Raw genomic sequence first — 14,603 nt, forward strand, 5'->3', positions numbered from 1 at the left:
CGGCCGGTCCTCCTCCATCCTCCATGGCCACGGCCGTGCCCCCAACGCGAGGGAGCGACCTCCTCGGGGGCCGCCTCGCCCCCCGCCCCCCGTCCCGCCCGAGGCGGGGAGCCATCACGGCCGCCAAGATGGCGGACGGGCCGTCTTCCCCCCCTCAGGCCGGCGGCCAGTCTCGCGATAGGTCGGGGCGGGCCGGGCCCGGCGCGCGCGCGTCCGTCCGTGCGTGCGCGTGCGCGGCGCGGGGGGCGGGGGGAGGGGATGTCGCTCAGTGCGCGGGCCGCGGCCGCCGACGACGGGAGCTCGAACGGCGGCGCCATGGGTGAGTCTCTGCCCCGGATCGGACCGGATCGGACCGGGACCGGGCGGGCGCGGCCCTGACAGTTCGGACGGAGGCGAGGAGGGGGAAGGCGGCGGCATTTCCTGTGCTGGGGGCGCCGGCCCGGAGCAGCCTCCGCCCGTCCTGCCGCCGACCCCCCCCCCTTCCAGCCATCCCCGCTCCTCCTTTTCCCTCCATTGCCGCGGCCCGTGCCCCGCTTTTCCCATCCTCTTTCCCCCCCTCTCCCTCTCTCTCCAGCCCCTCTTTTTATCCCACATCCCTCTTTTTTGCCCCCCACCCCTTCTCTTTTGCCCCCGCCCCTTTTTATCATCGTCAATCGTATTTATCGAGCGCTTACTGTGTGCAGAGCGCTGGACTAAGCGCTTGGGACGTACAAATTGGCAGCATATAGAGACAGGCCCTACCCAGCATTGGGCTCACAGTCTAAAAGGGGGAGGCAGAGAACAAAACCAAACGTACTAACAAAATAAAATAAATAGAATAGATAGGTACAAGTAAAATAAATAAATAAATAGAGTAATAAATATGCACAAACATATATACATTTATACAGGTGCTGTGGGGAAGGGAAGGAGGTAAGATGGGGGGGATGGAGAGGAAGGAAGGGGCTCAGTATGCCCCCCTCCCCCTCTTTTTTATGCCCCCGCCCCTCCTTTTAATGCCCCGGCTCCTCCTTTTAATCAGTCAATCAATCAATCGTATTTATTGAGCGCTTACTATGTGCAGAGCACTGTACTAATGTTCCCCGCCCCTTCTTTTCTAGGCCCCCCCCCCGCCCCTTCTTTTTTAGGCCCCCACCCCTTCTTCTGTTTTGCCCCCTCCCTTTCTTCTGTTTTGCCCCCCGACCCTTCTTCTGTTTTGCCCCCTTCTTTTTTATGCCCCTGCCCCTCTTTTTGCCCCCCTGCCCCTCTTTTTTTTTTTTTTTTTTTTTTTTTACCCTTGCCCCTCTTTTCACCCCCCGACCCCTCTTTTCTCCCCTCTCCCCACCTGGGCCTCGCCTGCCGGGCCGGGGGCCGGGGGCTTCCCGCCCAAAGGACCGGGCCCCAAAGCCCTCGATTGGCACCGCCCCAAACAGGCCTTTCGAGAAGAAATCTTGGAAGGAGGTTTCCAAATCTGGGGTCCCGTTCAACCTCCCTCCCCGGGCAGTCAAGGCAGAAGCGACAGACGGGTGTCACCGGCAATTTCTACCGCAGCCTGGTTTCCTTTCGAAGCCCCGAAATGCACCGGTCAACTCAGCCTCGGCTACTGAACCTAGGGAAAATGCTGTAATATTGGAAGGAAAAACACCGGACATGCCACCCGCTTTTTTCCTCCTACCCCCTTGCTTCGCTTTGATGATGTAGGGGGTGTCAATCGTTTTCTTTGGATGGCTGAGGTAGAGGGAAAGTTTGGCCGTTGTTTTCCCTGTTGATAGCTACGAGAAACATGGAGTAATCCAGATATAATGGTGGGAATCTCCCTAATCTCCAATGAATCAAAATGTATTGAGCTCTTACAGTGTGTAGAACATCGTACTAGACACTTGGGAGAGCACGCGGTAACAGACTCGTTAGGTGTCGTCTCTGCCCACGATGAGGTTAGCTTAAAGTGTTTAATAATAATAATAATAACAACGATGGCATTTATTAAGCGCTTACTATGTGCAGAGCACTGTCCTAAGCGCCGGGGAGGTGACAAGCAGCGTGGCCCAGTGGAAAGACTGTGGGCTTTGGAGTCAGAGGTCGTGGGTTCAAACCCCAGCTCCGCCAATTGGCAGCTGTGTGACTTTGGGCAAGTCTTTTCACTTCTCTGGGCCTCAGTTACCTCATCTGGAAAACGGGGATGAAGACCGTGAGCCCCCGGTGGGACATCACGATCACCTTGTAACCTCCCCAGCGCTTAGAACAGTGCTTTGCACGTAGTAAGCGCTTAATAAATGCTATCATTATTATTATTACAAGGCAATCAGGTTGTCCCCCGGGGGGCTCACTGTCTTCATCCCCATTTTCCAGATGAGGGAACTGAGGCCCAGAGAAGTGAAGTGACTCACCTAAAGTCACACAGCTGACAGTTGGCAGAGCCAGAATTTGAACCCACGACCTCTGACTCCAAAGCCCGGGCTCTTTCCACCGAGCCACGCTGCTTCTCTGCTTCTTCTAGACTGTGAGCCTGTTGTTGGGTAGGGACCGCCTCTATACGTTGCCAACTTGGACTTCCCAAGCGCTTAGTACAGTGCTCTGCACACAGTAAGCGCTCAATAAATACGATGGAATGAATGAATGAATGAATTCACTCTTATGTATTCCACTTGATGCCAAATATTCTCATTCATTTTATGGAAAGTCATACACGAGTTAGATGTAGATTGGTTTTTTTTTGAGGGGGGGGGGCATTTCATGTAGCCCTGGCCTATAAGAGCATAGCCTAGGTCCCCCCACAATCTGATATTGGTCCCCCCTTCTAGACTGTGAGCCCACTGTTGGGTAGGGACTGTCTCTATATGTTGCCAGCTTGCACTTCCCAAGCGCTTAGTACAGTGCTCTGCACACAGTAAGCGCTCAATAAATACAACTGAATAAATGAATGAATGAATGAATGATGTCATGTCTTACAAAGCAGGCTCAGCTGCCGGAATCATCCCTCCTTATTCCTCCAAATAGCGAGGAAGGGGGAGGGAAATAGTATTTCGACCCACCCAGCTGTTGAATAGCTCGGGGAGTGAGGAGATAGGGTTGGGTGGGAAGGATGTTTTGCATGTTAGCATAGCCGAAGCTCACGGGAGCGCTCTGTAAGTAGCAAAATGCTTGCCGTGCTAGCAGGAATTGTGTTTTTCCATCTGCCCAAATGACGTTAGTCCTGCACAGTATTTTAGCATAAAACTTGCGACCCTCACTTACCTAGATTATGGACCTTGGAATTTGTAACAGGCAGAGCAGTCAACCAATATTGCCACTGTCAATCAATCGTATTTATTGAGCGCTTACTGTGTGCAGAGCACTGTACTAAGCGCTTGGGAAGTACAAGTTGGCAACGTATAGAGACGGTCCCTACCCAGCAGTGGGCTCACAGTCTAGATGTGGATGTGGAAACTCTTTTAGGTACAGTCTCACAACTTGAAAAGTAGCAGGGAGATGTATAAATCTCTTCCTAACTCATCCAGGGCTAAATACGGGTTATCTGACCCATGTTTAGATTTTTTTTTGAGGGCCAATCTCTCCCTCTAGTTGTTAAAACTTACGTTCTCTGACTTCTGGAAGGCCGTTCTTGATAACGAACTTGTTAGCCACCCTCACCAATGCTGAAATCCCTCTCTCTGACCTCAAACTTCTCATTTGCCTCCTCTCTCACACTCCTCCTCCCCATAAATCTGTGTCACTCTCCCACAGGGACCTCCACACTCTTACCCCATCCATCTCTCTCAGCTCATCACACCCCCCTTAGCCTCCCTACCCACTTTACCCACTCTGGATGACCAAAGAGATGCTCTCAACTCCACCCTCTGTACCCAACTCACTCGCTTCCCTATCCCCTCGTCGCTCTCGCGCCACTAACCCACAGCCCTGGATCACCTCCGCTGTCCACCTCCTTGGCTCTTTCACCCGGGCCGCTGAGCGTTGCTGGCAGAAAGCTAAACACCAGGCCAACCTTGGCCACTTTATCCTTTCCTGCCTTCTGCCCTCTCCCTCTGCTCGGCAAAACTATTTCTCTTCCCTTATGGACACCCGTGCCCATCACCCTCGCCAGCTGTTCCGGACATTTAACTCCCTCCTTAGGGCCCCTGTCTCCCCCCCGACCCCATCTCTCACCCCCTGATGATCTGGCTACCTCCTTGATTAGGAAAATTGACACCATCGAATCTGAGCTCCCCAAATTCACCGTTCCCCCTCCTCTGTTCCCCTTCCTCTCGACCCCCCGTTCCACTTTCCCATCCTTCCCAGCAGTATCTTCAGAGATCTCATCTCAAGTGCGACCCCATCCATGTGCGCTTCGGACCCCGTTCCCACTTGATAAAAACTCCTGACCCTTCCCTCCTCCCCTCCTTAACATCCATCTTCAACCGCTCACTCTCTCCAATGGCTACTTCCCCTCTGCTTTCAAACATGCCCGCCTCTCTCCCATCCTAAAAAAAAACCCTCCAATGACCCCACAACCCCCTCCAGTTATCACCCCATGTCCCTCTTACCCTTCCTTGCCAAACTCCCGGAGTGAGGTGTCTATGCTTGCTGCCTCGAATTCCTGTCCCCCAGCTCTCTCCTGGCCCCCTCCAATCTGGCTTCCGTCCTCTGTTCTCCACCGAAACCACCCTCTCAAAGGTCCCAGTGTCCTCCTCCTTGCCAAATCCACCGGCTCCTACTCCATCCTAATCCTCTTCGACCTCTCAACTGCCTTTGACGCCGTTGGCCATCCTCTTCTCAACGCATTATCCGACCTTGGCTTCACCGACTCCATCCTCTCCTGGTTCTCTTATCTCTCTGGCCGTTCGTTCTCAGGCTCCTTTGCGGGCTCCTCCTCTCCCTCCCATCCCCTAACTGTAGGGGTTTCTCAAGGGTCGATTCTTGGTCGCCTCCTGTTCTCCATCTATACTCATTCCCTTGGTGAACTCATTCGCTCCCACGGCTTCAACTGTCATCTCTACGCGGATGGTACCCAAATCTACATCTCCGCCCCTGTGCTCTCTCCCTCCCTCCAGGTTCGTATCTCCTCCTGCCCTCAGGACATCTCCATCTGGATGTCTGCCCGCCATCTAAAACTCAATATGTCTAAGACTGAACTCCTTATCTTCCCTCCGAAACCCTGCCCTCTCCCTGACTTTCCCATCACCGTAGACGGCACTACCGTCCTTCCCGTCTCACAAGCCCGCAACCTTGGCGTCGTCCTCGACTCCGCTCCCTCATTCACCCCTCCCATCCGGTCCATCACCAAAACCCGCCGGTCTCACCTCTGCAACATCACCGAGCTCCGCCCTTTCCTCTCCATCCAAACCGCTACCCTGCCGGTTCAGTCTCTCATCCTATCCCGACTGGATTACTGCATCGGCCTCCTCTCTGACCTCCCAACCTCCCGTCTCTCCCCACTTCAGTCTATACTTCGCTCTGCTGCCCGGATTATCTTTCTACAGAAACGCTCTGGGCATGTCACTCCCCTCCTCAAAAATCTCCAGTGGCTGCCTGTGAACCTACGCATCAAGCAAAAACTCCTTCCTGTCGGCTTCAAGGCTGTCCATCCCCTCGCCCCCTCCTACCTCACCTTCCTTCTCTCCTTCTCCAGCCCAGTCCGCACCCTCCGCTCCTCTGCCGCTAACCTCCTCACCGTACCTCATTGTCGCCCGTCCCACCGTCGACCCCCGGCCCACGTCCTACTTCTGGCCTGGAATGCCCTCCCTCCGCACATCTGCATCCACATTCCCCCCTTCAGAGCCCTACTGAAGGCTCATCTCCTCCAGGAGGCCTTCCCAGACTAAGCCCCGCTTTTCCTCAGCTCCCTCTCCACCGGCCCCAACTCACTCCCCCCCTCCACGGCACTTGAGTGTATATGTACGTATCTATAATTATATTTATTTCTACAAATGCCTGTTTACTTGTTTTGATGTGTAGGTATCTACAATTCTGTTTATATTGATATTATTGAGCCCGTTGGGTTGCTTTGATTTTTGTCTCCCCCCTTCTAGACTGTGAGCCCTTTGTGGGCAGGGATTATCTCTCTCTGCTGCTCAGTTGTCCTCTCCAATTGCTTAGTACAGTGCGCTGCACGCGGTAAGCGCTCAATAAATATAGTTGAATGAATGAGTGATGTTACGTGGTTGATGGCATCACTCTGGTAGATAGCCACAACAGTGTTAATGCCTGTTGTGGTAAATGTGGATAAAGAGAAAGTATTTGAAAGTAATCTGCAGGTCATATTCCTCACTTTCCTGACGGCGCTCTCACAAGGTAATTGTGGGATACGTGTTACCCTTTCCTGTAGGTTCATATTTTAGAAAAGCGTATTCATTTACTTAGGTAGTTCTGCAGTTACTCTCATTTTTTTGCGGCTGAGTGGAAAGAAGTCAGAAGGACCTAGGTTCTGATATTGGCTCCACCACATTTCTGCTGTTTGACCTTGGGCTTTAACTAGTCTGTTCCTCAGTTTCCTCATCTGTAAAATGGGGGTTGAGGGCGGGCCCATGTGGGGCAGGGATTGTGTCCAATTCGTTTATCTTGTATCTATCCCAGTGCTTAGAACGGTGCTTGGCACATAGTAAGCACTGAAGTACCATAATTATTATGATTTTTTTGTTTTACATCTTTAAATAATCAGTCGAACAGTGGTATGTACTGAGCACTTTCTTTATGCAGAGCACCTGCTTGGGAAAGTACTATACAACGATTGGGACCCGTTCCTTGCCCACAGGGAGCTTATAGTCTACAGGGGAAGGTAGATATTAAAATAAATTAAAGGACGTGGAAATTGTGTGTAAGGATATGTAGAATGGTGCTTTGCACATAGTAAGCGCTTAATAAATGCCATCATTATTGTTACAGAAGTGCCCTGGAGCTGTGTCTTGGTAAAATAATAATAATGATGGCATTTATTAAGCGCTTACTATGTGCAAAGCACCGTTCTAAGCGCCGGAAAACCCAACATCGTTTCCTGACAAGACCAATTTCTTTTTTTTTGTGTGTTTTCTTTTTACTATGAATGCCATACTATGCTCTAGGTATGATCTTTAAATAAAACTTTAATAATGTGATTATCTTTAATGACTAATTTACAGAAAAATTATAGGGCCTTCCCCCCATGTTAAAAGTATGTACTTGTACCTATTAAGACTAGTTTTTTATGATTGGGGCAGCTAATTTCTTTAGAAGGGTATTCCAAAATAAATAACCGCACCTCGTTTCATACGCTGAGATGTGGTCTGTTTTTCCTTTAAGAATATTTGTCTTTGACCGTATTCATGATTTTGACAGAAATGTTGACCGTCACGTGGGGATGAAAGGAAGCCCAGGGAAATGATTTGGTGTATAAGCTTTTATTAAAACTCTGAATGCTCTTAATGTTTTAAAACCACCAACCTGCCAACGGCAACTTTAGGAATGAAGAAGCAGGACTGGAGGGAGACAGGTCAGGGTTTGGTTTTTCGGGGTGTCCTTCCCTTCCTAACTCTCCTGCCCCCGTTGCCGCCGTTTTGTTCCAGGGGAAATCTGCCAGTCTCAACCTCGGGAACTTCCAGCGGTTACCAGTTGCTCTTGGTCCCCCTGGATAATTAGTTTAGTACAGTGCTCTGCATATAGTAAGTGCTCAATAAATACGGTTGAATGAATGAATGAATAATTGGCTTTAAGGTTCTCGATCAACTCGTAGTCATTGGCATCTATCGATTCCTTAACTATGTGCGGGACACTGTACTAAGCATTTAGGGGTGTATAATGCAGTAGAGTTTGTGGTTGTGGACGAGCTGACCGTCCGGGAGGGAGAGACAGACTCTACAACTGAATTACGTGTTCCGTGAGTGGTTTGGCGTTACAAGCGCAAAGTGTGCAGGTTGGATGTGATAGGAGATGGGGGAAGTAAGTTAGGCGGGGGAAAGATGATCAGAGGGCTTTAAAGCCAGTGGCAAGGAGCCGCTTTGATTTAATGTGGAGCGGGGTGGGCATCGGTGGAGGTTTTTGAAGAGCGAAGAGAAGTGGATTGAACAGTTTTTGTTTTTTCAATTCCTTCAGATGTATTTATTGAGCGCCGACTGTGTGCAGAGCACTGGACTGGGTGCTGGGGAAGTCCAGTGATCTGGACAGCAAAATGAAATATGGACTGGGAGGCAGGGAGGCCAGCAGGGAGGCCGAAGGAGTCATCAAGATGGGATGTAAGCGCTCGGATCCGCTTGACGGGAATTTGGATGGTGAGGAGGGGGCGGAGTCGAGAGATGCTGCGAAGGTTGAACCGGCGGGATTTAGTGACGGAATGAATATGTGGGTCGAATGAGAGAGATATTGAGTAATGTGGCCTAGTGTGTAAAGCCCAGGCTGGAGGACCTGGGTTCTAATCCCCGCTTTGCCTGCTGTGACCTTGGGCAAGTCACTTCTCTGTGCCTCAGTTTCTTCAACTGTAAAATGGGAATTCAGTGCCTGGTCTTCCCTCCTACTGGACCGTGAGCCCCGCCGTGGGACAGGGACTGCATCTGGTCTGATTCATTTAATAATAATAATAATGAGCCCGCTGTTGGGTAGGGAACATCTCTATGTGTTGCCGACTTGTACTTCCCAAGCGCTTAGTACGGTGCCCTGCACACAGTAAGCGCTCAATAAATATGATTGAATGAATGAATGAATAATGATAGCATTTATTAAGCGCTCACTATGTGCAAAGCGCTGTTCTAAGCTCTAGGGAGGTGACAGGGTGATCAGGTTGTCCCACGGGGGGCTCCCGGTCTTCATCCCCATTTTCCAGGTGAGGGAACTGAGGCCCAGAGGAGTGAAGTGACTCGCCCCAGGTCACACAGCTGACAAGTGGCGGAGCCGGGATTTGAACCCGTGACCTCTGACTCCAGAGGTAATCTGTATCTACACCAGAGCTTAGCACAGTGCCTGACACACGGTAAGCACTTAGCTACCTTAAAAAAGCGTAATTCCAAGGTTGGGAGACCAAGAGGATGGTGCTGTTTTCTACAGTGCTGGGAAAGACTGCCGCGGTGTGGCCTAGTCGGTAAAACCTGGGCCAGGGAATCAGAAGACTGGGGTCATAATCCAGGCTCCACCACTTATCTGCTGGGTGGCCTTGGTCAAGTCACTTCATTTTTCTTTGCCTCAGTTAACTCATCTGTAAAATGGGGATTAAGACCATGAACCCTACGTGGGACAAGGGACTATGTCCAACCCGATTATCTTGTCTCTAGCTCGTTGCCTAGTACAGTCATAATAATAATGATGATAATAATAATAATAATAATGATGATGATGATGTCATTTTAAACTCCTGAAATTCTGCCTCTTCCTCCAACTAGCCCGTATTGACTTCCCTGCTCCTTCGTGCTCAGAAACTGCTCAGTATTCAGAAAGTTAGTTTCCTTTCTCCTCTCCTCTTAATAATAATAATAATAATAATAATAAGTAATAACAATAATAATAACAATAATAATAATGATGGCATTTATTAAGCGCTTACTATGTGCAAAGCACTGTTCTAAGCGCTGGGGAGGTTACAAGGTGATCATGTTGTCCCACGTGAGGCTCACAATCTCAATCAGCGTGGCTCAGTGGAAAGAGCCCAGGCTTTGGAGTCAGAGGTCATGGGTTCGAATCCCGGCTCCGCCGCATGTCTGCTGTGTGACCTTGGGCAAGTCACTTAACTTCTTAATGCCCATAGTATTAACAAATACCATTATTATTATTAATCCCTGTTTTCCAGATGAGGGAACTGAGGCCCAGAGAAGTGAAGTGACTTGCCCAAAGTCACACAGCTGACAATCGGCGGAGCCAGGATTCGAACCCATGACCTCTGACTCCAAAGCCCGGGCTCTTTCCACTGAGCCACGCTGCTTCTCTGCAATACTTGGTACATAGCGCTTACTAAATACCACCCCAAAAAATGGGGAATTTTGTTTTGGACATGTTGTTTAAGGTGGTAGCAGGACGTCCATGTGGAGATTACGTGAAGGCAGGAGAAAATGCCGGACTGCAGAGGAGGAGAAAGATCTGGGCTATGGAGGAATGTCTGGGAATAATCCGTGTAGGATGTTAGTTGAAATTGTGGGAATTGATGATACTAATGATAATAATAATGATGGCATTTATTAAGCGCTTACTATGTGCAAAGCACTGTTCTAAGCGCTGGGGAGGTTACAAGGTGATCCGGTTGTCCCATGTGGGGCTCGCAGTCTTCATCCCCATTTTCCAGATGAGGTAACTGAAGCCCAGAGAAGTGAAGTGACTTGCCCAGAGTCACCCAGCTGACAATTGGTGGAGCCGGGATTTAATAATAGTGATAATTGTGCTAACGGTCCCGCGTGAGGCTCACGTTCTAAGGAGAAGTGGCCTCTGACCCCCATTCATTCATTCAGTCGTATTTATTGAACACTTACTGTGTGCAGAGCACTGTACTAAGCGCTTGGGAAGTTCAAGTCGGCGATATATAGAGACGGTCCCTACCCAGCAGCGGGCTCACGGTCTAGAAGGGGGAGACGGACAACAAAACATGTGGACGGGTGTCCAGTCAGAATAAATAGAATTAAAGCTAAATGCACATCATTGACCGAATGTAAATATGTACAAGTAAAATAAATAGAATAATAAATTTGTATGTACATATATACAGGTGCTGAGGGGAGGGGAAGGAGGTAGGGCGGAGGGGATGGGGAGGAGGAGAGGAAAAAGGGGGTTCAGGCTGGGAAGGCCTCTTAGAGGAGGTGGGAGGAGACTCAGAGCGACCTGGGAGAAGGAATGTTAGCTTTCCCAGCCCAGAGTCCGGGGACCGATGGACTTGCAGGCGATTCCCGGCAGTTGGCTCATCCCTCCACCCAGTAATAATAATAAAAATAATAATAATGATGGTATTTGTTAAGCGCTTACTATGTGCAAAGCCTTGTTCTAAGCACCGTGGAGATTCCAAGGTGATCGATCCCCATTTTCCAGATGAGGGAACCGAGGCCCAGAGATGTGCCCAAAGTCACCCAGCTGCCAGATTGGCAGAGCCAGGATTTGAAACCACGACCTCTGACTCCAAAGCCCGGGCCCAACAGTACTCACTGTTGGGAAAGTGGGAAAGTTGGGAAAATGCAGGCGGAGGGAGCCGGAAGGATCGGTGAGGAGGGAGTGTCCTCGGCTGGCTGCCAGAGAGGGGCAGTGGGGATCTGAGTTGTCTTTATTATTTTTTTGATGGTATTTATTATTATTATTATTATTATTAATAATAATAATAATAATAATGGCATTTATTAAGCGCTTACTATGTGCAAAGCACTGTTCTATTTAAGCACTTACCACGTTTTAGGCACTGTCCTAAGCGCCAGGGTAATAATAATAATAATAATGATAGCATTTATTAAGCGCTTACTATGTGCAAAGTTCCACGCTTAGAACAGTGCTTTGCACATGGTAAGCGCTTAACAAATGCCATCATCACTATTATTGTTCTGAGCGCTGGGGAGGTTACAAGTTGATCAGGTTGTCCCACGGGGCCGGGGCTCACAGTCTTCATCCCCATTTTCCAGATGAGGTAACCGAGGCCCAGTGAAGTGACTTGCCCAAAGTCACACAGCTGACAATTGGCGGGGGCGGGATTTGAACCCCCGACCCCAAAGCCTGGGCTCTTTCCACTGAGCCACGCTGCTTCAGCATGGACACAATCCATCTCCCACACGGGCCTCACAGTCTTCTACTGTGAGGAGCAGCATGGGTCAGTGGAAAGAGCCCGGGCTTTGGAGTCAGAGGTCATGGGTTCAAATCCTGGCTCCGCCAATTGTCAGCTGTGTGACTTTGGGCAAGTCACTTCACTTCTCTGGGCCTCAGTTACCTCATCTGGAAAATGGGGATGAAGCCTGTGAGCCCTCCATGGGACAACCTGATCACCTTGTACCCCTCCCAGCGCTTAGAACAGTGCTTTGCACATAGTAAGCAGCATGGCTCAGTGGGAAAGAGCCCAGGCTTTGGAGCCAGAGGTCATGGGTTCGAATGCTGGCTCCGCCACATGTCTGCTGTGTGACCTTGGGCAAGTCACTTCACTTCTCTGGGCCTCAGTTCCCTCATCTGTAAAATGGGGATTACGACTGTGAGCCCCACGTGGGACAACTTGATCACCTTGTATCTTCCCCCAGCGCTTAGAACAGTGCTGTGCACATAGTAAGCGCTTAACAAATGCCATCATTATTATTATAGTAAGCGCCTAATAAAAGCCATTATTATTACCCATTTTACGGACGAAGTGACTGAGGCCCAGAGAAAGTGAAGTGACTTTCCCGAGGTCACATAATTGTTTTGTCGTCTGTCTCCCCCTTTTAGACCGTGAGCCCACTGTTGGGTAGGGCTCGTCTCTAGATGTTGCCGACTTGGACTTCCCAAGCGCTTAGTACAGTGCTCTGCACACAGTAAGCGCTCAATAAATACGATTAAATGAATGAATGAATGAATAACAGACAAGTGGCCACGACAGGATTAGAATCCATGTCCTCCTGGGACTCCCAACCGTTTTGTATTCACCAGGCGATGTCCTCTGAGGAACCTGGTTCCAGCCTCAGTTTCTCAGGCCCCACTTCCTTAGAGGTGCTTCACAAGACTGCGAGCCCGCTGTTGGGTAGGGACCGTCTCTATACGTTGCCGCCTTGTACTTCCCAAGCGCTTAGTACAGTGCTCTGCACACAGTAAGCGCTCAATAAATACGATTGAATGAATGAATATCAAGCGGAAAAGCAGCGTGGTGTAGTGGATAGACCGCAGGCTTGGGAGCCAGGAAGTCTTGTGTTCTAATCCCGCCTCCGTCACCTGTCTGCTGTGTGACCTTGGGCAAGTCGCTTCACTTCTCTGTGCCTCAGTTACCTCATCTGGAAAGTAGGGCTTGAGACTGCGAGCCCTATGTGGGATAGGGACTGTGTCCAACTCGATTTGCTTGTATCCACTCCAGCGCTTAGTACAGTGCCTGGTTTCTAGACTGTGAGCCGCTGTCAGTTTCCTTCTTGCCCCCCAATGTCGCTTTCGCACTATCCCTCCTCCCCCTTCCCTTTCCTTCCCTTCCTTTGAAGCCCACATTATTCTTTTTTTTTTTAAAGGCATTTGTTAAGAGCTTACTATGTGCAAAGCACTGTTCTAAGCGCTGGGGGGATACAAGGTGATCAGGTTGTCCCACGTGGGGCTCACAGTCTTAATCCCCATTTGACAGATGAGGGAACTGGGGCTCAGAGAAGTTAAGTGACTTGCCCAAGGTCACACAGCTGACATGTGGTGGAGCCAGGATTCGAACCCATGACCTTTGACTCCAAAGCCCGGGCTCTTTCCATTGAGCCACGCTGCTTCTACCACCCCCTCCAGATTCTTGTAGCCGTCATCTAACGCCCTCCCGGCCCCACCTCCAACTTCTTTAACGACTTTGACCCCTTCATCACCTTCCTTGTCTCCTTCTCCATGCCCACTCTGATTCTCGGAGACTTCAATATCCACATGGATATCCCTAACGACTCCTCTGCCGCCCGCCTTCTATCTCTCCTTGACGCTGCCAACCTCTTCCTCCACCCCACCTCGCCCACTCACCAACTTGGTCATACCCTCGACCTCATCATCTCCTATCGCTGCACTGTGTCCACCCTCACCAACTCTGAAATCCCTCTCTCTGATCATAATCTTCTCACCTGCCTCCTCACTCACACTCCTTTCCCCTGTAAATCCATATTACTCCCTCACAGAGATCTCCGCTCTCTTCAACCCATCCATCTTTCGGAGCGCCTCACACCCCACCTCGCCTCCCTCTCCTCTCTACCCAGTCTTGATGATCAGATTACTGCTCTTAACTCTACCCTTTCTACTCAGCTAGACTCACTCGCTCCCCTTTCCCTTCGCCGCTCTCGCACCACTAACCCACAGCCCTGGATCACTGCCACTGTCCGCCTCCTTCGCTCTTATGCTCGAGCTGCTGAACGCTGCTGGCAAAAGTCTAAACACCATGCCAACTTCGTTCACTTCAAGTTTATCCTTTCCTGTCTTAACTCATCCCTCTCCTCTGCCAGACAAAACTATTTCTCCTCCCTCATTGACACCCATGCCCATCACCCCCTTCAGCTCTTCCGTACATTCAACTCCCTTCTCAGACCCCCAGTTCCTCCCCCTCCTCCTTCCCTCACCCCCAGCGATCTGGCCTCCTACTTCATTAACAAAATTAAATCCATCAGGTCCGACCTCCCCAAAGTCACTTCCCCCACTTCTCCAACCCGCCGGCTCTCAACACTCTCTGCTACTCTCCCATCCTTCCCAGCAGTATCCTCAGAGGAGCTCTCCTCCCTCCTCTCAAGTGCTACTCCGGCCACCTGTGCTTCTGACCCCATTCCCTCTCATCTCATGAAATCTCTCTCTCCATCTCTTTTCCCCTCCTTAACTTCCATCTTCAACCGCTCACTCTCCACTCGTTCCTTCCCCTCTACCTTCAAACATGCCCAAGTCTCTCCCATCCTAAAAAAACTCTCTCTTGACCCCACCTCACCTTCTAGTTATCGCCCCATATCCCTCCTACCATTCCTCTCCAAACTCCTTGAACGAGTTGTCTACACGCGTTGCCTCGAATTCCTCAGCACCAACTCTCTCCTCGACCCCCTCCAGTCTGGCTTCCGTCC

At 50.4% G+C, this 14,603-nt stretch overlaps 1 protein-coding gene across 5 annotated transcripts in view; it reads left to right on the top strand.

The window, feature by feature from the left end:
* Positions 1 to 258: 258 nt before the first annotated feature.
* The window catches only part of SEPTIN7 (septin 7), a 146,460-nt gene continuing 132,115 nt past the window's right edge, over positions 259 to 14,603 (top strand). For 2 of the 5 annotated variants that reach the window (XM_038766479.1, XM_038766489.1), the window contains exons 1-2: positions 259 to 319; positions 2,094 to 2,095. In XM_038766479.1, the coding sequence (XP_038622407.1) occupies positions 259 to 319; positions 2,094 to 2,095 (63 nt within the window). The remainder of the gene's footprint in view (positions 320 to 2,093; positions 2,096 to 14,603) is intronic. The other 3 variants (XM_038766503.1, XM_038766513.1, XM_038766498.1) reach the window with 3 other exon arrangements.

Source organism: Tachyglossus aculeatus, chromosome 2 (genome assembly GCF_015852505.1).
Source record: "Tachyglossus aculeatus isolate mTacAcu1 chromosome 2, mTacAcu1.pri, whole genome shotgun sequence".
NCBI lineage: Eukaryota > Metazoa > Chordata > Mammalia > Monotremata > Tachyglossidae > Tachyglossus > Tachyglossus aculeatus.